The sequence below is a fragment of the Xyrauchen texanus genome, chromosome 48, assembly GCF_025860055.1.
Source record: "Xyrauchen texanus isolate HMW12.3.18 chromosome 48, RBS_HiC_50CHRs, whole genome shotgun sequence".
NCBI classification, from domain to species: domain Eukaryota; kingdom Metazoa; phylum Chordata; class Actinopteri; order Cypriniformes; family Catostomidae; genus Xyrauchen; species Xyrauchen texanus.
Genome location: NC_068323.1, coordinates 19,008,502 through 19,036,076, shown reverse-complemented (window position 1 = coordinate 19,036,076; position 27,575 = coordinate 19,008,502). Strand labels below are relative to the sequence as shown.

General features: G+C 36.4%; 2 protein-coding genes across 2 annotated transcripts in view; one reads left to right on the top strand and one right to left on the bottom strand.

Moving 5' to 3' along the window:
- Positions 1-18,902, bottom strand: part of LOC127639702 (parvalbumin-7) — a 44,489-nt gene extending 25,587 nt beyond the window's left edge. Inside the window, exon 1 of the mRNA XM_052121868.1 lies at positions 18,696-18,902. The gene's annotated coding sequence lies outside the window, so the exon portion shown is untranslated. The remainder of the gene's footprint in view (positions 1-18,695) is intronic.
- LOC127639701 (neutrophil cytosol factor 4-like) lies at positions 233-27,131 on the top strand. Its single transcript, XM_052121865.1, has 10 exons — positions 233-360; positions 3,444-3,528; positions 3,862-4,015; positions 5,981-6,051; positions 7,383-7,510; positions 8,233-8,281; positions 18,818-18,916; positions 21,869-22,029; positions 22,199-22,264; positions 26,437-27,131. Exons 1-10 carry the CDS (start codon positions 329-331, stop codon positions 26,642-26,644), a joined length of 1,053 nt encoding a protein of 350 aa, XP_051977825.1. The 5' UTR covers positions 233-328; the 3' UTR covers positions 26,645-27,131.
- The last annotated feature ends 444 nt before the right edge of the window (positions 27,132-27,575 follow it).

Below are 27,575 nucleotides of genomic sequence, written 5' to 3'. Positions count from 1 at the left end.
ATTTTTGGTCGTTGCTTGACGGCGTTTCTAGTTAAAAACGGTTCAGCTTTTAGTTGCGTTAAGTTAAATTCCATTGTGCTTTATATGGCTGTTTTTGAACGCCAAAAAAACGTCCTGTGCAAAAAACAAACAAACAAACAAAAGCATCTGCCATCGGGACATTTCAGTTCCTCTGTGATACAATATGCAACTCTAACGCAATTTTGAACCCGCCTCAGAAAACCACCAGTAGCTTCACTTCCACTTCGCTGAACTCTCTTTTTATTTATTTCTGTCCTGTCTGCTCATCTGTCCGTCTGAAGATCTCTGAAACGCCGCATCATCCGGGATGTCTCTCCCGCAACAACTGCGCGATGAAAGGTGACCGAAATCATTATATATTTACTCATGAATATTCATGATTTCAAAACAGCGATTCTTGTTTTGTTTGTGTGTTGTCCCAGTTGGGCGTTTACTATCATAGGCTACTATACTATACTATACTATACTATACTATACTATACTATACTATACTATACTATACTATACTTTACCATACTATACTATACTATACTAATTTAAATTAGTTGGACTTTTGCTATAGTAGGCTAAACTTGACTGTTAACATGTTGTATAATACATTAATATAGTACTGTATGAATATAAGTCATTCACAAATAAGTTTGTTCAAGGAGATACAAATAATACATATTTTAAAAATCTTGTTTCTAACACACATGGTTTGTGTCTAAAAGATTATATTATAGTATACTATCACCGTAGACAATACTATACTGTATTCCGTACCACTTTATTCAACCACAGTTTACATTTATTCATTAAAGAAACAATTAGTCTTAGGAAAAATGTGAGTAGTGCTACTAATACTATTCTGTACTAAGTATACATTATAATATACTATTCTAAACTATACTGTACTAGACTATACTAGATTAGACTAGACTTCTGTAATGCTATACTATACTAAACAAGACTAGTCTGTTAATATGTTATATATATATATATATATATATATATATATATATATATATATATATATATATATATATATATATATATAATATATATATTATAGTTATAATATAAATTCTAGTATATATATGTTCTGGATCATTGACAAATAAGGTTGTCCGTGGTCATAAATATATATAGGCTATATATATATATATATATATATATATATATATATATATATATATATATATATATATTATATATATATTATTTATTATTTTGTTTATAACACATGTGTCAATTTCATAGAAATTTCATCTTTGTGTCATCATTTGGTTTCCATAATTTTGGAAAAAATGTATAGCATTTTCTATATATTTTCTTTACACACACACACACACACACACACACACACACACACACACACACACACACATATATAAAAACATTTACAAAAAAATATATATATTATCAAGTATATGATTTTTGCCCTAATATCAATAGGTCTTACTAGAAAAAAGAAATTATGATCCAATAGGAATTTTCTTTATAAAAAATATGATCGTGTCTGGTAACATGTGCATGTACAATGGCTAGAAATAGCATTTTAGCTTAGCATAAAGCTAAGTATTTACACAAGGTTTATTTCCATTTCTTTTGCTCCAAACTTCAAACTTACTCAAACTTCTCTGTCTGCTCGAATGAATGTAACACATCATAAGAAAGTGTTTCACCACTGTTCAAAAGCACTTTGAAACACATAATTTATATGTATAAATGTTTTCCATCTGAAAGGACTAAATATTAAATGAAACAAATGACAATAAAATGCAAATTAATCTCTTCAGTAATCAAAATAATTTTTGAATGTAACTTGCATTACCAATGATTTAAATTGTAAGTGTAGTGGAATACAGTTACTTATATTTTGTTTTTTAAATACGTAATCCCATTACTTGTATTTCGTTACTCTCCAACCCTGTATATATAGATAGATATACAACCCCAATTCCAAGATTTTTTATACAGTATAATAAATGCTAATAAGAACAAAAAGGAGTGATTTGTAAATGATATTAAGCTTTTGCTATATTGAAAGCACTACAACTAAATATTATATGATGTTTTACGTTTTTTATTTCATTTTTTGTTTTTTTTATATACAGTAATTTCGAATCAAATCGATTGCAACACGCTCCAAAAGAGATGGGCAATTTAAGACTTATAACAATTTGACAAGTTGAAATAACAAGGCAATGTGAAACAGGAGATGTTAAACAGGTGAGGCAGTCCTGTCATAGTACTGTATACTGTATAATGAGCCTCCAAAAACAGGCATAGTCCTTCAAGAGCAAGGATCATTCAAGACTTGTCAATTTGCCAACAGATGCTTCAGCAAATAATCCAGCACACTGAGAACAATGTTCCTCAAAGACAAATTGGAAGGATTTTGGGCTTTTCACCCTCTACAGGGCACAATATAGTTAAAAGATTCAAGGAATCTGGTCAAATCTCGGTGCGTAAAGGGCAAGACGAAAACCACTTCTGAATGCTCATGATCTCTGATCCCTCAGACATCACTGTCTTAAAAATCGTTACTCTGTAATGGACATCATGAACATGGGCTTGGGATTACTTTAGAAAACTTTTGTTAGTCAACACCATTCGCCGCTGCATCCACAGATTCATGTTAAGACTTTACTATGCAAAGCAGGAGCCGTGCATCAACACTGTCCAGAAGCACTGCCGACTTCTCTGGTCTCAACTTAGATGGAAAGTGGAACAGTGGAACCGTGTTTTTTTGGACCGATGAGTCCACATTTCAAATAGTTTTTGAGAAACACAACTGTTGTGTTCTCCGGACCAAAGAGGAAAAGGACCATCCATGCTGTTATCAGTGTCAGGTCCTCAAGCCAGTGTCTGTATGGGCCAGGAGTGTGTCAGTGCCCATGGCATGGGTAACTTGCACATCTGTGAGGGCACCATAAATGCAGACAGATATGTACAAATTTAGAGCGACATATACTACGATTCAGCATCATCTTTTCCAGGGATGTCCCTGCATTTTCCTGCAGGACAACTTCAAACCACATACTGACCGAATAAGCAGAGTGTCCTGACCATCTCTTACTGAGAATGTGTGGCGCATTATGAAGTGCACAATATGGCAACAAAGACCCTGTGCAATTGTGCAGCTAAAGACCTTCATAATGGATGAATGGGGGAAAATTCCACTTTTTAAACTTAGCAAAAAATGTGTCTTCAATGCCTAAATGCTTAATAAGTGTTATTAGAAGAAATGTGTGTTGGAATCAACTGATTTGGAACAATTGTACATTTTCAAAAAAACAATGAAATTCACTAGGTAAAACATCATATAATGTGTAGTTGTAGTGCTTTCAATAGGGGTGAATATAATTTACAAATCACTCCTTTTTGTTTTTATTAGCATTTTTCATACTGTCCCAACTTTTCCAATTACCTTACAGCGATTTCGACCAGCTTCCAGACAACATTCCGACCACTGCAACCATTGCTGATATTGAGGAGAAGAAAGGCTTCATTGTTTACTATGTGAGTTTTCCCAAGACCATTTGATCTCCTGTAGTTGACCTTTCCTCTAGTCTACCTGTATTCTATAAATGACCTGACTTCTATAGTCTGCCAGTTAACTGTGTCTTGGTGTTAACCAACAGCATACACCTTCAAAAGATTGTTAAAAGACAACTGTAAAATGCCATTCTGAGTTATGTGCTTTAGAACAAAGAATGTCATGTTTGGAGCAACATTAGGGTTCTCAATTTCTCTGAATTAACATTTTTGGCTGAACTATTTCTTAAACGTGTTTATACTTGGCACATACACCAAGTCTTTGACTTTCGTGTGTTCTTTGTCCCCCTTTCACAGAGGTTTGTGATTGAGGTGAAGACGAAAGGTGGCAATAAGTACCTGATCTACCGGCGATATCAGCAGTTCTTTGCTCTGCACCAGAGTCTGGAGCTGAAGTGCTCCCCTGAAGCCCAGCCAGGATACTACACCTGCCAACTACCTGCCCTGCCAGGTCTGTAACCAAAGTCAAAGTTCACTCTCTAGATGTAATTCGCCCTTTGAAGGATTGTGTTACTGATTAACTAGAACTCAGTTTATCTGTTTGAAATCACAAACATGTTTCCTTACTGGAGGAAAGGAAAAAGAACAAGCGAGAGAGAAGACAGTGTTGACATTGCTTTGTTAGGAAAGTGAAACAGATTTTGTCCTTTAGACATCACTTCTGAGGACTTCCTGTCCATATCTGGTTTCTTTTTATCTACCAGCCATCAGCCACACACACAAAAATATACAGTTTTCATGCTAGTTATTGGTTTGAGTGTTTGAAAGGTCACATACTGTATATCTGAAGCTTTCTTGTTTGTCAGATGAGTGGCAGTTTGCAGTTTCTGACTCTAGAAGAAGAAATAGAGCGACAATCTGGTTCCGGAAGTAAAATGTTTTAATGATAACTTGTAATCTGTTAAAGACAGACCTACCGTAAGCTCAGAGGTTGTTAATCGATGGTATATAGTTATTTTTAAGCCATCAGTCAACATTATTTAATCTTCAATTTTAAGAAATGGTGTTTAATAGCAGAACTCCTAGTAAACAACTACACTACCCATAATCCTGAAAAGAAACAACCTACCAATCGGAGAATTGCTGCAAACAAAGTGCGCCAAAGGTGCTCTGCTGTGACCAAAACTACTTATATATTTGTACATATCTGAATATTTAGCAATAAACTTAAAAGAGATTGTTTCTATACTTATAATCAATAACTTAAAATCAATAGTTGTATTTTTTTCCATTGTTTTTAATTTGATTGCGTCATTCGCGATGCTTAATGGGATTGTAATTCTTTCGCGCATGAAAGTGCACAGTCTTGTACTTTCTTCTTTTTTTCTGATTTTCATTATTTATTTTTTTTGCTTCAAATCGAAGTTTGTAATTTTGTGATTCATTAACAATTGACAGCCCTACATGTCATTACTTGTTGCACTCGTTCCATTCTTTAACCTCTTTATCATTTTCTCTCATTCGTTGTCTAATCAGCCTTTCTCTGTCTCTTTGTTTTTGTCTCTTGGTGGCTTTGTCTGTCCTCTTCTCTGTCTTTGACCAGACGAGTATGTGTATTATTGAATTTAGTTGGAAGGAGTGCTGACACTCTTTGGCACACTATCCACTGTTGCATTAACATCACATAAAGACTGCAGCCGACAAGCTTTCCATGACTTTCCACCGTAGCATCTTCAAAGTGCCAGCTAAACCTGCACCCCTGGGATTGAAGTTAAATTAAGCCTCATTATTTTACAAATTAGTACTGAATGTTACACTCTTCATGACATTTGATTGTTCAGCACAGTGTGTAATATGATAATGCAATATTATGCACTATAAAGGTAATTGCAAAGTTTATTTGAGGGCATTAGCATTGTCTGCTCTGATGTGGTATTAAGGGATGTCTCCTTACATTTTTTGTACATCTCTCAGGCTCCTCTGGTACTTATATAGTGTGCAAGTTTATAACAAAGATTACGGGAAACAGCAGACAAATCTATTCGAATTGAGAGACAACAACTGGAAAGGGTTGAGAAATACAAAAAGATTTATTTAATACAGAAGGGAATTAAATAGTCACAAAGCCATTAAAATGGTGGTAAAATGAGATTCAGCTGAATTTGTCAAATACATCGTACAAATGGAACACCCATGATTTTTGACAAGTTCTGTAGAAAAATAAAATAAATTCAAAACCCTCTTGCAGTTATTGTTTGATGTGTTGAGACTTCATGCACAATTAATACAATTTCTGTTGGGTGAGATAAAAAATTGTTTAAATGAGAAAGCAATTTACCATAATATTTGGGCTCCCATTACGGCAAGTGCTAATTAGAGCTTTTGATTGTTTTAATCATGACCAAATTTGTTTCGAGACGTAGATAGGCTCCTTGTTTAAACATATATGCCATTTCTTTATCTTGTTTTGCCACAGGTAAGGTGTTTATGGGAAACAAAAAAGAGATCGCTGAGAGCAGAATCCCAGACCTCAATAATTACATGAAGGTGTGTCGGTCACAAACGTTTCAAGTTGTTTCATGGTCATGTTGTGTTGGTGGGTGTCGTTTTTGGTAATAGTTGGGCTCATGTGTTTCGTCTGTTGTAATCTATGCAGTGCAATCAGTGTTGAATTACCAGAAAAGAACAGTTCCCCTTTTTCGTTAGTTCTCTTTTTGTACATCATGTGTCACTGATGACTGTATTTGTAAGATTTAGATTTCCTTTCAAGTGTGTGAACTCGCTAAGTTTACAGACTTTTATGAATGCAAGTATGAACTTCAGTAGAAACAACAATATTAGTTGTAGTAATGATGATATCTGTAATTGTTTCGGAAATAATACTTTGTCCTATCCCAGCTGAATATGCAAGTTTAACGTTAATTAACTATTCATGGGTTAATTGCTCCAAAAATTGTAAACGCTTAAAAAATATTGCTGTTTGTATCCTGACCAGCCAGACTCAGCAACATAGACCTGGCGTGAGTTTGAGGCATGACTATCTGTTAGTTCAACCAATGGAAGTTGGGGGGAGTGTTTTAGAATTTTTTTTGAAAACTTAATTGATCATAACTTAATTGATTATTATGCATTCAATTTTTTTTATTTTAGAATGTTCACTGAGATCTACTTATAATGTTAGCAATATATTTTCATCAAAAATATTGTATATATTATTGTAAAGCGATCAATAGAAAGGAGGCGGCGAGAACCGGCTTGATAATATAAATAATATTTTTAATATAAAACTTAAACAAACACACACACGACGGACATGTCCGTTAACGATCTCTCTCTCCTGCACGATCCTCTGCAGTCGGCCTTTATCCCTCTCGTGGGGCTTGATTAGCCTAATACGGGACCGGGTGTGTAGGATCACGACCCAGCCCCGCCCTCCGCCCTCCGCCCTGCCACAATTATAAAATATAAAATATGATATTATATATAGAAATAACCTGTTTTTGGCCCTCTGATTAAAAAGCAAAATTTTCGGGTCGTGTCTCCTTTAAGATTTCAATGTGAATGCCCGCTGCTATGTTAGGTAACATCTTTGCATTTGAAATATGTGTCAGTGCCCCCGCCTTTACACGTGTGTGGAATTGTTTTGAAACTGAACAAATTAACTTAATTGGAATATCTATTAGTTCAATCAATGGAAGATGGGTGGAGAGTTTGAGAAAACTATTTGAAAACAGTCAATTTTGCAGTTCAATTTTATTTAATAATAATTCATTACAAATAATTAAATAATGAATAAAGTCTTTTTATTTATTTTATTTTAATTTAATAGTGGGGAAAACATTCATACTGAAAATTCTGTTTAACTTTCTCCTTTTCAGAGGTTGCTGAGTCTGCCTACCTGGGTTCTCTTGGATGATCTGATACGAATGTTTTTCTATCAAACAGAGTCGGACAGCCAACAGGTCCCCCGAGCCCTGCGCCGCCTGCGGCCCCCCACACGCAGAGTGTAGGAGCCTTCCCACAATGCCTCATTTCTCTTTGTAGCACGCTACTGGATACTTTACAGAATACTGCTGTACTGCTAACGTTTTACTGCCATTTTACATTTAAATGTATGAAATCTAAAGTTGTATTCAGGGCTGGACTGGTAATCTGGCATACCGGGCATTTTCCCGGTGGGCTGATGCACTTTTGGGCCGATCAGGGGTGGAATGTCCATCGGGAGAACCAAACGGGCCTGTGGTTCAAATATTCAAACTCAAATATTTTCTTCAAAATATAAATTACATGAGATATGTTTTTCACATTAGTCTAATTGTTTAGTTACATTTACATTTATGCATTTGGCAGACGCTTTTATCCAAAGCGACTTACAGAGCACTTATTAAAGGGACAATCCCCCTGGAGCAACCTGGAGTTAAGTGCCTTGCTCAAGGACACAATGGTGCTGGCTGTGGGGATCAAACCAGCAACCTTCTGATTACCAGTTATGTGCTTTAGCCCACTACGCCACCACCACTCCATTATAGAAGATCCATTATAGTTCTGTGCTCATACTGTATGTCAAAAAAGGTCTCAGTTGTGTCTAAAAACTTTTAGTAGTTTAAAATAACTATGATATCTATTAAACCTCCTGAGCTATGAAAGAGCAACCTTTACTTTTACTTTGACTGCCATGTCTTAGAAATTCACAATGCTACTTCTTTTTTCTCTTTTCTCTCTAACTAGGAAAACCGTTAAGCCCAAAACAGACCTTCTCTCAGCTCCAAGAGCAGAGGTACATTAGCGTTTCCTTGGAAACGCTTTCTATAACAGCCTACACGCTACATACTACACGATCACACATACTTACTGTACACACTCAAGCATGCTAGCACCACACAAGGTTTTGACATTTGGTCAGGAGGTTATTACACAAAACACACACACACACACACACACACACACACACACACACACACACACACACACACACACACACACCTCAAACTGTTGTTGCAAAACTCATATTTTTCATCAGAGGATTATGACATGCAAAACTTTGTGGAGGCTTGTACTGTTTCACTACACTCACAATAACACACACCAACACAATTTCCTTCCTCCTCATACGTGATTTAAAGTAGTCTGTTTTATTAGGATGCTGAAAATGTATCGATATCAGTGAAAATTTGAATGTTTATATGCAGTTTCCAAAAATGTAACCAATAATGATTGTTGCATAGTCATTATTGGTGTTTGCTAACTTAAGGTTTGGGATTTAAACAAACCCCTGAAACTTAGTATTACATTTGATTTCGTAATTCATACTTCACAGTTTGTGCTCTGGGCATGAATGATCCCAAAATCGTTTATTGTTAAGAAGAAGTGTGCTAATACCTTTTGAAACAATTCTGTTGTACATTTTTCGCTTTGCTGGTAATAAAATGGGTGAAGAAATTCCATACACTTGAATGGAATTCAAGTTGATTATTCAAACGGTTCTCGAATAACGCGCGAACAAATTTGACGTAGAGCACCCCAAATTGGACGTAAGACTATATCTCCGTAACGCTTTAACGTATTCACACCAAACATGGTGTTTGTTATGACAGCCATGACCTGAGGGTACCTGCACAGTGTCGGCACAGCGCCACCTAGTGGCCAGGAGATATGAAAAATTCACATTTTTGCTTATAAATTCTTGTCTTGTTAGATTCTGTGCGCGATGCCAAGTCGAATGATACCAGATTTTCCTATGTCAGCTATTATGGGCGTCACCCATTTTTAATTATGTTTTAAAATGCTTTATTTTTCAAATGCATTGACATATCATTACGAAACTCATAATGTGTAATTGGCACAATACCCTGAAGGTATTCAAAAAGTTTTGGGACAGCACCACCTTCTGGACAAAAGTTATACCAAATTTTCATAAAATGCTAATAACTTTTGATTACTTTGTGCTAAATGATGTAACCAAAATCGAATCAGACCACCTTCAGACCATGTCGACAAAAAAATATGGATTTTGTGTTGTTAGACCAAACCATTTTAGTTTAACACAACAATGAATTTGATGGCATGTGCCAGAATGGTTTGTCTCTATCTCGGCAACGCTTTGGCATATTGACATGAAACATTATATGTGTCATCATGCACCTTGACCATACCATATCAATTTGGTGACAGCGCCACCTGTTGGTCAAAAGTAATAAGCTTTTATGTCCCATTGCAATTGATGATATTCATGGATTTTCAACCATTTTGCCCAAAATCATGACCAGATTGCTTTAATTATTTATTTTTTTGCCATTGTTGTGCCTAATAATGGTTGATGTGATTGGCTCCTTAATTGCTGCTTGCAGCTATATTATTGTTATTGTTATTATTATTATTATTATTATTATTAGACTTCTCTGTTAAAATAAAAATAAATAAAACACAGGTATCCTGATATTAAAGTTTTAGCATAAAGTGTAGCAATAGGTATTTAATTTGTATTAGGTCTAATTTCACTATTGTCCTGCAGGTGTCTGCATAAGTATGTGTCCTTACGATTCTCTTAGCGGTGCACGAGTACTCCAGAGCACTCGTTAATCTATGAGCATTTTCAAGCACTACTTAAGTTATGATGCTTTTGGGAAATGGCCGCAAAACTAAGATGAATCATAAGATGGATCCCATGATCTAATTAGGTTTAAGATGCTTTTGGGAAATGATACCCTTAGCCATATCTGGGGACCAGAACATCGTAAAGACTTGGTGGGGCTGGCTCTTATTACTTAGACTAGTAAGCAACCACATAGAAACCACTCAGCACACCCTAGCAACCGCATCACAATGCCCTGGAAACAACCCAAACCACCCTAGCATTTTGACAATTTTGCATCACTCACATTTTCCTCATAAATTGTAGAAATCTAGTTTTGGTTACTTATATCTTGAAGAGAATGTGATACATTTACAGTGAAATCAGCATGGCACTGATTCTGTAATGTTCCTCTTGCAGAAAGAGATGTACAATTATTTTTGCCCCATTCATGGTTCCTGACCTGATTTACTTTCTTTTACTAATTTCAGCATCTTCTCCATCTTCGTCTCCATCCAGCTTTTTTTCTTAAAGAAACTGTTCCACCAAAATGCTAATTTTGTCATCATACTGTTCCAAACCCATATGACTTGTGTACAGAATGTACAGGACTTTGTGTGGCGGGTGTGGTAGTGAAGTGGCGCAAAGCGCAATTCCACCAGCACCACCACTTTGTTATTTTGAATATATTTCGTTTCGTTTAAAGGGTAATTTCAGTTTAGATATATTTTTGGTTTCAATATATTTTCCACCATTTTTGGTGTTTCAATATATAAATGTAATGTTTACATCAAAATCGACTGCAGAAGTGAAGTGCGTGCAGAAGTCCACAGCCTTACGTACCATTAGCGCTTTGCACGCACAATTTCTCCAAGCCCACTTGTGCCTAGACTTAGCACATACATGCACGAAAATAACAAACCTTCATGGCCATGAACAACATTACTTATTATTTAAGTGTGTGTGTGAGAGAGGAAGAGAGTTTCTGTGTATCCAAAATGTGCACTTATTGACTATTACAAAACCTTACAACAGAGCCTGTGTGTGTACTCAGAGTGAAACAAACCAAAGAGATCAAGATTGTTTTAATTGGGCTATTTTTTCACCCTTAAGGTCCACTATTTAGCAGTGTTGGGTGTAATCTGAGCACAAAGTAATTAGTTACTGTAATCTAGTTACTTTTTGTCAACAAAAAAATTAGTGTAACACATTGCATTTAAAATTCTTGTAATCATATTACAGTTAATGACTTCCAGTTTGGTTAATTACTGTTAACCACATTAATTGGGTTACATATATTTCTAAAATAATATTATTTATGTAGAATGCATTTAAAACAATATATATGTTCACATGTACATCTTTTTTTGTTTCTGTGACAGTCGAAGGGTCACTAATGTGTCATTGCAAGGGAGAAATGTATCGACAACCTTCTTGCAAAACAAAATGATGTGCCTTTTTACACATTTGGCTGTAGTTTCTAAGTGAAATGTCCACCGGGGGGGCGCCAAAGGTGAGTGGAACGGTCTCGTAATCAGACGACGTTTTTGAGGTAAATATTAGACGGAGATTATAATGAGTAAGATGTATCTTCCTATCCTAAACGTTTAATCTAAACCTAACCAATAGTGATGTAAAATCATATAAGAGATACACAAAACAGACATCCTTACCTTAAACCAACACCTAAACTTAACCGATAGTGTCCAAAAACTAATTGAAAAGCATGTTTTCTGAAGCAACCACATCATATTGTGTCACTTCTATGACACTTTCGTCTCAAGTGTTGGCTTACATGTTTGACTGGTCTCGTGTCCAAAGTCCGAACTCTAACACTCTATCAGGCGAACTACCGCGCAAGCTAAACACATTGGAATACATTTGTAAATGTAGGTGGTATACTAAAGCAGTCAAAAAGTAGTCATAATTTAGTTTTTCATGACCATTCCTTTCTTTTCCTTGATATTTCTGCATGACACAATCACACACATCCTTCTCTAAAGATTTCTCCCATTATATCTTGTCCTAATGTACATGAATGTTGCAGGTTAGTTGATAAAGCTCACAGTGCTGGAAATTTGTCTTCATATGCTTGTGTGAAAGCAATATTGCACTACGTGATTCAAAGCAGGTGGATCACAGCGGCCGGAGAGACACCTGCCTTATGCTTGCCGGGAGAGAGTGACAAATTGTACTTTTCTTATAACACCAGAAAGAACAACAAAAGATTTGGAAAGCAAGATGGGGAAATGAAGCGCTAGAAAAGACACATTTGTGGGTGGTGTAACTTAGTGGTTAAAGATCTGGGCTGGAAAACCGAAATATTGCGGGTTTGAAGCCCAGATGAGATGACTCATGAGTTCTTACTGTAGGACCCTTGAGTATGGCACTTTCAAGAATAGTGTTATCTAATGCTCGATTTCCTATATGACAGCTCTAAGAAGTGTATGTCCATTGCCTGTGGCTCATAATACATCAGACAGGAGCTTTATTGAAAATCTAAGCTCTTCCCTCCTTCTATATCACTGTAAGGAGTTTAGTCAGTAAGAGAGAGCCATTAAACAGAGATTGCAGATACCCTTTAAAGGTATCACTTTCCATTGAAGTCTTTATCTTTGGCTGAAATACTGTTACAGGTAGAAGCTTTCTGTGAGGTGTAATTTGAGAGAGGCTTAATCATTGTCAGTTTTATGATATACAAACAGGCCAGGGTGATCTTATTCATATTTGTAGGTTTTTTAACATATTTTGTAAATGTACATTTTGGATAGAGATGGGAATCGAGAACCGGTTCTTGTTCAGAACTTGTTCCGTTAAATGTTGAATCTACAGCGCAACCAGTGTAGTCTGATTTCCAAAAGAATGACCTTATAAACCGGTTCTTTTGAATTTACATTGTGAAACACACAGCAGGACCAGTGTAGTCTGATTCTCAAACAAAATACTATGATGAGCTGGTTCTTTTGAATCTACAGCGCAAACAATGTAGTCTTTTTCCCAAACGAATTACACTTATGACTCGGTTCTTTGGATAAAGTGCAACCAGCGTAGTCTGATTCCCGAACAAATTACTCTTATGACTCAGTTATTTGGATACAGCGCAATCAGTGTAGTTTGATTCTTGAAAATATTACTTTTATGACTGATTTCTTTGGATACAGCGTAATCAATGTAGTCTGATTCTTGAACAAATAACTTTTATGATTCGTTCTTTGGATACAGCACAACCAATGTGGTCCGATTCCTGAACGAATGACTCTTATGACTCGGTTCTTTGAATAAAGTGCAACCAGCGTAGGCTGATTCCCGAACAAATTACTCTTATGACTCAGTTATTTGGATACAGCGAAATCAGAGTAGTTTGATTCTTGAAAATATTACTTTTTGACTGATTTCTTTGGATACAGCGTAATCAATGTAGTCTGATTCTTGAACAAATAACTTTTATGATTCGTTCTTTGGATACAGCACAACCAATGTGGTCCGATTCCTGAACGAATGACTCTTATGACTCGGTTCTTTGGATAAAGTGCAACCAGCGTAGGCTGATTCCCGAACAAATTACTCTTATGACTCAGTTATTTGGATACAGCGAAATCAGAGTAGTTTGATTCTTGAAAATATTACTTTTTTGACTGATTTCTTTGGATACAGCGTAAACAATGTAGTCTGATACTTGAACAAATAACTTTTTATGATTCATTCTTTGGATACAGCACAACCAGTGTGGTCCGATTCCTGAACTAATTACTCTTATGACTCGGTTCTTTGGATACAGCACAACCAGTGGGGTCTGATTCCTGAACAAATGACTCTTATGGCACAGTCCTTTGGATATTGTGCAACTTATGTGGTCCGAATTCTGAACTAATTACTCGTATGACTCGGTTCTTTGGATAGAGTACAACCAGTGTGGTCCTATTCCTAAACAAATGACTCTTATGACTCGGTTCTTTGGATAGAGTACAACCAGTGTGGTCCGATTCCTGAACGAATGACTCTTATGACTCAGTTCTTTTGAATCTACAATGTAAAACATACAGTACATAATAACAGAGAAATATTCAGTTAGAATAGGCTATTTAGCGAATGTCACAAGATTGTTTAGTTGTAATTTTTTGAAAAGGTTACACTTAGAAGCTGTACATACAGTACATTGATATTTTACACATCAGTGTCTATCCAATTGTACGGAAGCATACAGTATTTTTGCTAGAGCCAAATCTTACATACAAATATCTACGAATAGTAAAATCACATTCCACATGCACATTATTTTATTGTCATGGTTATTAAGATTGCATATTGACCAGAGAACAGCTAGAGTGATGGAAATTATTCAAAGCAATTGGCAAATAAATTACTTGTAGTTGTTATAGACCATTTTGGAAGCATTAATAGGCAGGCTATTAACTGACACCCCTCCTTTGTTAAATTCCTTTTGTCATGTGTCATGGCCCTAGAGACCGATCTTTTCTCTTTATATCCCGCTCTGGTCCCCCAGTTGAACAGATTCAAATTGGGTCGCTCGTTTAGGTAAAAAAAAAGACTTTCCTCTCTTCCTTTTTGGTAGGCCACGTGCTAATGTGCTAATTTCTGAGGTCACTGACTCCTTAATTGAAATCAGAGTGCTTTGTGACTCCCAGAGTCACTCTATACTTAGATATGTTCATGGACTTCTTGATCCTTTGCTGAAATAACTCACTGAATGTGTCCAAATAATAAAGACCCCTTCAGTCGAGTTCTGCAAAACTGAAAAAAAATTTGAGTTTGAGTATTATTACTTGTGTATAGGGTTAAATGTGTGGGCCTTGTTCATTGTTTTTAGTTTGTATCGTAAGTTGGAACATATGACCAACAAATCTCACACTTCCTTAAACTCCTTTTTAGACTGTTTTATTTGGTCTAAATCAGTTTGTTTTCGACCTACTTTAGTTCTCTAGTTCGATATTGAGTGCAGCCCAAGCCCTGAGGTCTTCATAGCACACCATTTGTAGGTTTCAGCTATGTAGACTCAATAATAACTAAAGTTGCATTTCTAGAAGGAAATACTTATAAAGTAGCAAAATGTTAAGTTTTAAGCTAAAGTTTCTACGTAAATTAAATACTGCATCAGAACCACTTTGCTGTGGTCATGTGTCAAGTGTTACCAACAACGCAACACCATCTTTACAGTGTAAAGATAGCTATAGAGCGCAACAGTCTGGTTCAGGAAGTGAAAATCCCATTTGTTTTTCCCCATTGGGAAATTACATTTGAACAATAACTTATAAATCTTCAAAGACAGACCTACAGTGATCTCCGAGGTTGTTAATTGATGGTAAATGCTTCATCGGTCCACATGAATAACTACACTACCCATGATCCTAAAGAGAAAACATCCACCAACCAGAGAATTGTGGCACACAAAGCACTCAAAAAGAGCTCTGCAGTGACAGAAATTACTTATATATTTGTATGTATCTGAATATTTTGCAATAAACGTACAATATATTGTTTCTAAATTTGTAATCAACAACTTTTAATCAATAATTTTTATAGTTTTCCATCATTTTCATTAGATTACGTCATTCTCAATGCTCCTTGGGATTGCAGTTCATTTCATCTCTAAGGGCGTATAGTACACAATACTTTTACCATTATCTTTCTTTCCAATGTAGCATCAAATCAAAGATTGTAATGTTGTGCTTCTTCTCAGAGTTTGTTGATTTGGTTAATAGCTTACAACTTTTTTAAGAAGGATTTTATGAAATCTCTATAGAAAAAATGAATAGAAAAAAATACTTCCAGAACCAAGAAGGCTAAGAAAGTGGGTGGGAACTGTTGCACTTTAATGATAGGATAAAAAAAGACCAAATGCAATGCAGTATGCAAATATTACAATGATGTGTTGCAGTAAAAATGTAATGCTATGCTTAAGGATACTACTGTACCATGTAGTCTTTGTACTTTTGCAGCAGGCGTACTATGTAGCCTATACTGTGCACAGCATGCAAATTAGAACATGATGAAATGATCTGCAAAAAAAAGGTCTGTACATTAAGCAATTTGAACTGAATTAATTGTTGAAATTTGTGGAAAAGTATAAAAAGAAGAGCACTTTAGATTTGTAGTTGCTTTGCAAGTGTTGTAAACCTCTGCAGCATTACACACAAGAAAAGCTAATGCTACACTGAGAGCTGTTCTCAGCGCTAGGCTAATTAGCACATACAGTATATTATGCTGGGGACACAGGGGGAGGAAATTGCTTTGTCATTTTCCCCCAGAGCTGTGTGTGTGTTTGTAGCAAGTAGAACTACATTCTCACACATCTCTACTAAGTCTTGTTTAATTTCCTGGGTGATTAAACCATGTAATCAAAAATAATTGTAAAGAGACTAGGCAAGAGAGAAAATTCAGCCTATTATAGGACATTATAGCTCAACAAAGATGCTATTTTGTCTGCTGTTGACTTTTAATATTGTGTTGCACTGTATTGAATTGCACACTTGCATTGTAAACGGCTTTGTTGAATATAAGGGGAGCATTCTAGTTTTGTTTGGTGTAGACATGGTGTTGATTTGTAGTGTCCTCTTTCACAAAGAATATCGGTGAAAAGATACTTTTTAGCGAAGATACATAATTAATCTCCAGGCATTTAAAATAGCTTAATGTAATTTTAGCTTTACCATGGTGTGGTTGAAAAAGCGAATTATTGTACCGAGTTACTTTTCTGCACTATATAACAAACTTAGCCCACACAAATGTCCCAAAAGCAATTTTTAGGGTCTCAGAGCAGCAGTGGGACTGAAATAGTTTCTTCATTTGGTCGTACTGAGTCTGCGCTTGGAAACTTGGTCTGTAATATTGACTTCACAGAGAATATCACATTGAGTTTTGGCACGACTGGTATCTTTCTGCTCAGATGCTGCCTACGAAAATGAACGGACAAACGCACGCATGTACGCTCACACCTAATGCAACTGCCAAGATGTAATTAGCTGTTAACATCCAACACGACTCACCTACACACTCCTACTCATGCAAACAAACCAAGCGACCCACAGCTCAGCAGATTTACAGCATTACAGAACAGATGCCCACTCATGCTCATCACACACACACACACACACACACACACACACACACACACACATATGCACGTGTGTGTTATGCATACACTTACACACCACACTTGTAAGCACCAGTATGTCCTACAGTGATCTGTGGTGTATTTAGTTTCTCCTAGACAGCAAAGAGATTTAGTTTAGAAATCGACATGTTCATGTACCCTGAAATCAACCCCATTTTGACGAAATACTGACAATCATCCCCATTTTAACTTGTTCTCCTTTCCCTGTTAATCAACTGATAGTACTACTGATTCTCAGAGACACTGGTTTTGGTATCATAGAAACAAGGAAGTACTTATGTTCACAAACAATGGTGATCATGATTCAGTGGTTGCATTTTCACTCTAAAATACATTTTTTACCCCACTGATGGATGGGTTTAGGGTTTGGGTTTGAGTTGGGGGGTAGGGTTAATAAAATATGCATTCCTGCTCACTGTGTTACATAATATACAACTAAAAATACAAGTCGCTTTTGGCACCACTCTGAATATTTTGGTCGAAAACTGGTCAACAGCACTTTCTGCTTCAGCCACTGGGGGCAGTGGTTTTTATTTTGGTAACCACAGACCAATCAGTGTGCCAGTAATCTCATATGTGTCTCCTAAAAAGTTTCACAAAGGATCTCAACAATGTCTCAAACTTGTTGCCAAGACACCAAAGTCAATAGTAAATCAAATGTCAGAAGTTTTAATTTGAACTCAAACATTTCTCATCAAATTCTTCCATAGATCAAATTATCTGAGCAATGCTATCAATATTAATTGTATTGCTCGGCATTCTTACTGTATGTCAAAAACTGTCACATTTTTATTTCAGTAATTTTAAAAGAAACATCTGAGACAAAGTTGATACTATGAAAAGAGCTATGAAAGAACAATCTCTTTGGCAAAAATGTTTCCCCCTAATATCATCCCTCTGTTTCACACCCCTTTAGCTTAACGGTTTTAATGGACAAATTACATTTGAGAACAATCATACTCTACCTCTCTTCCATCCTCCTTCTTATTTTAAACCCTCTCCATATCACATAAACCTTTCTCGCTGTTCTCTACCTTTGCTCATTCTGCTCACTCTCTTTTTGTTCTATTGATTTCTTATTTTTTTTTTTTTTTTGGGCATATACCATGTTAATACTATGGTATTATTTAAAGTATTGCCAAGGCACATGCCCAAAAATAATATTTACCTGGAACTTTAAAACCATGGTTTTTTGGACATGGTGTACTTCAAAAAGTACCATGGTAAAAACATTGAAAAATATAAAATTTTATACTACGTGCATTACACTATGGTATTAGCATGTTATATATCTGAATAAATGGTATTGCCATGTTACTTTTTTGTGTTGAAAGGAAAAGTACAAACTTGCATCTAATGAAAATGCTTTTTCTTCTCTTGATTCTTTCTCTCTTGATTTCTTTTTTCTTGCTAGCATCCTCCAAAAATCTTTCTCTCATTTTCCCCTCATTCATCCTCTTCAAAGTTTTAAAGAACGAGTCTCTCTACCTGCAGCTCAATCTTACACAGGATCTGTTTTCTTTCTCCCGTTGTTGTGTATGTGTGTGTATTTCTGGCTTGTTTGTCCTTGTTCTGCGCGGCGTGTGTGTGTGTGTGTGTGTGTGTTTTAGGCGGTGTTTGACTTCAGCAGCAGCAGGCGCCTGGAGCTCAGTCTGAAGGCTGGAGATGTGATCTTCCTCCTGCGGAGAGTCAACACAGACTGGCTGGAGGTAAGAGAAAGATGTAGAAAAATAGAGAAGGAGGAAGGAAGGGTGATTGAGAGAGAGAGAGAGAGAGAGAGAGAGAGAGAGAGAGAGTGAGAGAGAGAGAGATAACAAGAGAAAGGTAGAGGATGATAGTATGGGAGGAGAAACAAAAGGATTTGTAAGAGAGAAAGAGAGAGAGATAATAGGAAAGAGGTAGAGGATGGGTAGGCAGTGAAGAGAGAGAGAGAGGAGGGTTTTTAAGAGATTGGTAGGGATGGAGGAACTTAGTCTCATTGGTATTTGTGGATATACGTACATAAAGTGTGGTTCTGTTTTAAGGGGGGGCAAAAGAGAAATAATGAAGTCTCTCCGACTATGCTACTTTCGAATATCTAGGGCAGGGAGCCCAGTAACAAATAAACTCACAGGTCCTTTTGTAAGATTTATAGGTGAGTGTTGCCAAACATCAAACCATAGACCAGAAATAAAAGAATAGGGATTTATTCTAAGGCTGGTAAATTTAACACATTCATTTCTAAGATTAATATTATTTGTTTAACGGCCCAGCACATCAATCAAGTCTAGATGGATGGATGGATGAATGGATGGAGGGAGGAAGCGAGGGGGCGATGAAGAGAGAGGGGATGGAAAAATGGAGGAATGGATGGATGATGGATGGATGGAGGAATGGATGGATAGATGAAGGAATGAATAGAAAGTTGGATGGATGATGAATGGGTGGATGGAGGAATGGATGGATAATAGAGTGATTGATGGATGGATGGAGTGATTGATGTGTGGATGGATGATGGATGATAGATTGATGGAGGAATGGATAGAGAATTGGATGGATGATGAATGGATTGATGGATGATGGATTGATTGATGGAGGAATGGATGGATAATAAAGGGATTGATGGATGGATGAATGGATAATAGAGGGATGGATGGATGGAGGAAGGGAGGTGAAAGAGAGATGGATGGAGGGATAGATGGATGTGATTAAGGGATGGATGGATTAACAGATGAAAGTGATGGAGGGAGGGAGTGATGAATTGACTGAAGAAAGGAAAAGGGTGAAGAGAAGGATATAGGATAAAGAAATAGAAAGATAGAGCATAATATAAATTCAGTCATGAATGAGGGATTCTGTGGATGAGGAAAAGATTTAAGACATTTGTGTGTGAATATTGAAACATTTAGAGTGAACAGATCTGATCTGAACACACAGTCTCTGCCGATTATATTCGGATCAAGACTATAAAGGAGAAAGATTTGACCTGTATAAGGGGTCAAAAGAGAATTAATGAAGTCTCTCCGACCATGCTACCTCTGATTATCTAGGGCAGGTGGCCCAGTAACAATTAAGCTCACAGGTTATTTTGTAAGATTTATAGGTGAGTGTTGCCAAACATCAAACCAAAGACCAGAGATAAAAGAATAGGGATTTATTCTAAGGCTTGTAAATTTAACCGGTTCATTTCTGTGATTAATATTTTTTGTTTAACAACCAGTACATCAGTCAAGACTATATGGATGGATGGATGGATGGATAAATAAATGGGTGGAGGGAGAAAGAGAGGGGATGGATAAATGGAGGAGTGGATGGATTATGGAGGGAGGAATGGATGAATGTATAATTGAGGGATGGGTGGATGAATGGAGGAAGGGGAAGGATGAATGGATGATGGATGGATGGATGAAGGAATGGATGGATGGATAGAGGAATGGTTGGATAATGGAGGGATGGATGAGGAACTGATGAATGGATGGAGGAATGGATTGCTAATGGAGGGATTGATGGATGGATAGAGGAATGGTTGGATAATGGAGGGATGGATGGAGGGACTGATGAATGGATGGAGGAATGGATTGCTAATGGAGGGATTGATGGATGGATGGATGGTTGGAGGGATTGATGGGTGGATGGATAGAGGGATTGATGGGTGGATGGAGGGACTAATGGGTCAATAGATGGAGGGATTGATGGATGGGTGAATGATAGATTGATGGAGGGATGGATAGAGAATTGGATGGATGATGAATGGATGGATGGATGGAGGGACTGATGGGTGGAGGGATGGATTGATGGATAATAGAGGGATGGATGGATGCATTGAGGGAGGAGGGGAAGGAGGTATGGATGAATGGAGGGATAGATGGATGTGATTAAGGGATGGATGGATTGATTGATGGAAGTGATAGATGGAGGAGGGAGTGATGATTGACTGAAGAAAGGAAAAGGGGGAAGAGAAAGGATAAAGGAATAGAAAGATAGAGCAAAATAGAATTCAGTCATGAATGAGGGATTCTGTGGAAAAGAAGATGAAAAGATGTGAGACATATGTGTGTGAATATTGGAACATTTTGAGTCAACCGATCTGATCTGAACACACACAAACGCAGTTTATATGAGCTAGATGTGAGTCTGGAGTGACCATACAGTCTCTGCCATCTATTTTCAGATCATGACAGTAAAGGAGAAAGATTTAACCTTAATCTAAATGCACTGAATAAAGAGAGAGGGAGAGAGGAAGAGAAAGAGAGACTAAATTGGAAAGAGCATGGACATCCAATGGACCCTCAAATAACATTACAGAGATAAGAGTTAGTGTAAGAGAGAGTTCCAGGCATAACTTGCTAGATCAATGCAAAAAAAACCCTGTTTTTTCCCTTTTTTGTTGTTGTTGCTGGAAGGCACCTCATATACCTGAAGACCAAAGGTGTAGCAGCCATTATTCTCCCTTTTACAAAGGTCTGTGTTTATTGCCCCTACCTTTTGTGGCATATAAATTCACAAGACTTAATGTGTTCATTCCAATTTTCAAATCGTTCCTTCGCATGGATGGATGGATGGATGGATGGATAGATAGATTGATTGATTGATTCACATTTTGAGATTTGTATTTAAATTGATATCCTAGAAGACAGTAAGAGCAAGTCTTTATCTTCTTGTGCTGTGCATCCTATCTCTAGGGCACTGTGAGGGACAGAACCGGCATCTTTCCGGAGTCGTTCGTGAATATTATTAAACCTCTTCCCGAGAGTGACTCTGATGAAGAGGGCGGAGCTCATCCTCAGGGTTCATACAGCTGCCTGCGCTGCTATCTGCTGCAGCCGGATGGCATCGATACAAGGTCAGAGACAGTGAAATAAAGGGAGTGCATGTGCACTTGTGCATATTGAGTTTATCTTGTTTTAACCAACAATTTTAAAGAAATAATCTTTTTTTATGTTAAATAAATACAAGCAGTTAATAAACAGATGTCAAGTATCTGTTTCTAAATTGATATGATGCTGCTTTAGGGACATTTGCGTTGAGGAAGATATCACAATTCAGCCTTCCTACAAGGATCTGCTCTCCCGAATGAGGTACAAAACAGTTTACACTTTTTATATGATGTGGAATAGACTGTCTCAGACATAAAAACACATTCTGAGAAATAAGAATGCCAAACCAACAATGCATTACACATACTGTATACTGATTAGGTACATTACTTTGGCACTTCTGTGGAAAAAGAAATTAGTGTTTTATTTTTTATTTCATTTTAGCACCTTTCCTACTGTTTTCTGTCCTTTACACTTATGCTTAATGAACAGCTCACCCAAAAATGAATTTAAAATATTTTTTTTGTATTCCACTGATAAAAATGACTGCATTTGGGTATGAAATGACATGAGGGTGAATAAAAAATGACAGAATTAAAATTTTTGGGTGAACTATCACTTTAATTTTTCTCAATCAGCTCCTACTTGCATTTATTTTCTCATTCCCACATCAGTATTTCAATTTATGTTGTTCTTTTTACTGTGAGGAGTGATTGTGTCCCTCTTTTGTATTCACAACTGTGTTTCCTGCGTGCGGGAGAAACAGAAGGGAGCGACAAGCAAACAACATCCAAAAGTGGAAGAGGCTCTTTTGAAATGTCAAGATTTTTTATTTGACCTGCAAAATGTGTGTTTACAGTATGCATATCAGAAAACATAAACACACATTAACTTAAAAGTCCAGAACATACCTATCTGTCAATTTTATGTTATGTGTGTGTGTGTGTGTGTGTGTGTGTGTGTGTGTGTGTGTGTGTGTGTGTGTGTGTGTGTGTGTGTGTGCCTGGTTTCACTGATTGTGAAATCACTTTAAACAATTTTTAGTTGAATTAATTATATGAAGATTAATTAATCACAATTAATCACATATATCAATACTGGCTGAAAAAGGCCCCCAAATAAAGACAATTCAATATAAATGTATCAAAATAGTTATAAATATAATACATAATAAATATGATATTTCAGATAATTCAAGACTTTATTGTGGCAGAAGAGTAAAGCATTGATGAGGCAAGATAAAAAGTTGATTTAGAAGTCAATATATTGTTTGGTCTATTTCCATATCAGTAACCTTGTGCGACCATGTGTCCTCACGTGTGGACATTGTGTTTTGTCTTCGCTATATATGCTATGCATAATTTTAATTAATTTAAACTGATTGGTTTCAGTGCACAAAGCTCTGGGCAGTCAGTAAAGTGTTAAACGTTCGACGCATGGAGTCATGTGACAAAACAATATGGCGCTGATGTTAGCGTAGTTTGTCTATGGGAGAAACTGGAAATTGTTACTTTAATTCACCATAGTGGCATTCAACAGATCAAATGGTTTAGTCAGGACATTACTGATGTAAAAAACAACACCATCACTATTTGATAATAGTCATTTTTGATAAACTCTAGAAAGGCCCCATATCCAGCAGCCATCACTCCAACACTTTATCCTTGAGTAATCATGATAAATTTGCTAATTTGGTACTAGAAAATCACTTGCCATTATATCAAACACAGTTTAAAGCTATTTGGTTCATTAAATGAAGCGTAAAATTGTCTTTGTTTTTGAGTTGCCACAGAATGCATGTCTTAAGGTCAATATTAGGTCAAAAATGTCAAAAAAAAAACCCAGCTCTGCACCATGCGAGGTTTGGATGTGTGAACGGCGAGCTCTGCAACTTGTAATACTTTTTGTGTCATAAACCAGTGAGACTTGATACACCCTGATTCTTAACTGTTCCAGGAAGACAATATGTCAAAGAATTCAAAATCCTCAGACTCTGGAAAATACACTTACATGCTCAAGCTGAAGCCCCCGAGTAGCAGGCCGAAAGCCCGGGACTCAATTTGTCCAGTGAGGTGAAAGAGATTCAACGTCAACTGTTGAATATGTCGGTAATGTTGACGAAGATCGTTGCTGATTTGGAGGATCTTGCTGTAATACGTCGATCGATCACTGTCATGGAGACGAAATTCACTGAGATGGTTACAAGAAGGACAGATGTTGAGCAAAGTATCGACTATCTTCAGTCATCGGAGAGGGAATTTGCTGCTAAACCGTTAGCGACCAAGGTGGACTTGGAACACATTTGGGAAAAGTAGGAAGACCGCAAAAACTATGGGCAAAAATTACATGCCCACAGCAAGCATTGTCCTTCATAAAGTCAATGGAGTGAGTAAGTCATTGTGTGATACATGATCCGATGGCAGAGTTGTTACGGGGGTTCTCATAGCCATACATGGACTGTTTGAGATTAGAGGGATGGCGCTGTTGTGCTCGGGGTTAACGCGGGAAGTTCGTGGTTTTATTGTTGCAGAATGTGGTCTTTATAATTTTATTTTTGACACACAATCTATTTTTTCTAATATGTCAAAATGTCAAATGTTATTATGAGTGGATTGTCTCTCTCCACATGGAATGTGAATGGGTTGTGGCACCCCATAAAAAGAAGGAAGGTTATTTCTTTTCTTAAACATAAGAAATATGATATAGCGTTTCTTTAAGAAATGCATCTTTCCTTGCAGGAAGTGGAAAAATTTGGGAAGGTATGGGGTTGTCATGTTTTCTTTTGTGCTGGCCCAAGTAAGAGCAGTGGAGTCATTACATTGATATGTAAACATCTAAATTTAAAATGTCTTAAACAGATAAATTAGGAAGAGTCATTATTGTTTTAGCAGAAATTCAGGGGCAAAGGTTGATTTTGGCTAATATTTATGTACCTAAAATTTATGATCAAGGCTTTATTATAGATCTTGAAGGGATGTTGCAAGCCGCTGGCACCCCTCATGATATAATATTGGGAGGAGACTTTAATCTATTGATGGACTCAGTCCTTGATAATAGTGAATCTAAAGTGTGTAAGCCTCCTAGAGCAAAATTGACGCTTCAAAGAATGTGTCAATATGTTGGTCTTACAGATATCTTGAGACTTTTGAACCTACCTGGTTGGAACTATACATTCTTTTCATCAGTCCATAAGATTTATTCACTTTTTTATATCTAAGTCCCTCATTTCATCTGTTGTTGATTGCTCAATTGGTAACATTTTAGTCTCAGACCATGCCCAGTTGAGTTTAGAGGTGTTGCCACATACAGAGAAAAAGAAATCATATAGTTGGCACTTTAATGTATCCCTTTTGCAAAATCCTGAATTACAACAAATGTTAAAGGCTGAAATCAATGTTTATATGGAGACACACTAGTCTTCAGGATCCTCTGGGGCTTGGGAGGCACTTAAGGTGGTTCTTAGGGGTCGGATCATACAGTATGCCTCATTCACCAAAAAAATGCAAAGCACGAGAACTCATGGAAATGGAAGGGAATATTAAAAGTGCAGAGGCAGAGCTGAAGCGCCGAATGTCATCTGATGAAATACAGATATAATACTATTTTGTCACGTAAGGTGGAGTTTTGGCTTTTCAGGGCAAGACAGTCATACTTAGGATGTACAGTACCATCGATTCACAACCCCAGAGCTCATGGTCTGTCTTTAAATGTTTAAAATAGAGTTAGACCGATATATCGGTATTAACGATTCTTCTGTGCCAATAGTTGCTTTTTGAAACTAACAGTTATTGGCAAAAACTATGCCCATAATTGCATAGTAGGATTCTACAGTTGATACAACTTGATTCTACAGTATAATGGCGGCCTCTAGAGGTGAAATAAAAACAATCACTTATACTCACTTCAGTGCATATTTTGTCATTTTGATTGCATAATCAAGTGTTCTAAATGAAATCAAGGATCTGCCAATCTTCTTTATTGGTATCAGAGAAACCATTATCGGTTGACCTCTAAGTTATCATTAAAAAACCTATGGAAAAAATTAATGGGATTTTTACTTTCAGAACCTGATTTAGGGTAGTTGCCTCAGCAGTAGACAGTACAGTAGCTCAATATGTTTTGGAAACTGATTAATGAAATGTCTAATTTCATTATTAATGTCTAATTACTGTTCTATAATTAGCCTAATTTGCATAATATTAATTTGCACATTTTATTTGCATGCGGCTCACACAGTGTCAAACAATTTGTATACAGGTCACAAGACTGCTGACACAACATGGAGGCCTGAAATACTGTTATACTAATTATATTTGCGCTTAGTGTGACCTCTAAACTGCAAAGTAATTTGTTCCTCCTCCCCTCTCTCTCTCTCTCTCTCTCTCTCTCTCTCTCTCTCTCTCTCTCTCTCTCTCTCTCTCTTTCTCTCTCAGAGATGTGTTTGAAGTGGATGATATTGCTTTGAACTATCGAGATCCTGAGGGCGATTTGATACGGATATTAGACAATGAAGACATCACTCTCATGGTGCAAGAGAGCAAAACGACAGGGTCAAAGGTCAAAAGACCCGTGAATCAGTTTCCATGGGAGCTGCTGGTCACACATGCCAAAGATCTCTCTGTCTACAACACCAACTATTAACATGATGAGTGTGTTTGTCTGTAACCTCTTTTTATGCTCATGTAATTTCAGAATTATTATACAGTGTTCATTGTTTTATGTTGTTTTCAAATGAAATTTTTTTTTGTTTATTAATGTAATCAGTACTTTACAGTGGATGATATTTTGGAGCATATTTGATCAATTTTAGTGCTAATAAATAATGAGTTTACATATGAACAGTACTTTGTAATCCTTTAACTTGGATGGTGGTGTAGATAGTTGTCTAGTTTTCCTGTAAAAATATCTAAACATCGCTAAAACAAGTTCAGAAGCAAAATGTCAAACATTTTTTACGTCTTTTTCCCCCCAGTTAAATCAAAAAAATATATCGAGGTTAATGCTTAAAAAAATAAAATAAAAAATAGTTTTCCCTTTGAATTAAGTTTATATTTCTTACCCCATTGGAAAATAGTTTTTTTCTTTTTATAAGCATAAACCTCAATAAATTGTATTATCTTCTCCGCTTTGCTTCTCAATTAAATGTATCTTGCTTAAAATAATATTTGTACATTTTTACTAGAAAACAAGATAAAAGTCAAATATGTTTTAGTGTGATCCCTTCATGGGTAATGATCAAACTATATGATAATCTTTCATTCACTTTTTTTGTTTGGTTATTGATGTGCCCTCTGAGGGCATTTGTTTGACCAACTTCCTTCTTTCAGTTTCTTTTTTGTGCAGATTTTAAACAGGAAAAAATTATATTTTTATAAGTAAAAATTGACAATCTTGGGTGGCTTGATGGATTGCTCAACTCAACTTGAGCGACACAAACAATGTTTGCTCAAATGACATGCATTTTAGAAATATATACATTATTTTGATGCCGACATCTCTCTGCAGGATTTTAAATCACATTTAATGGATATTGCATAAACACTTATGGAACAACATGATTGCTGTATTAATG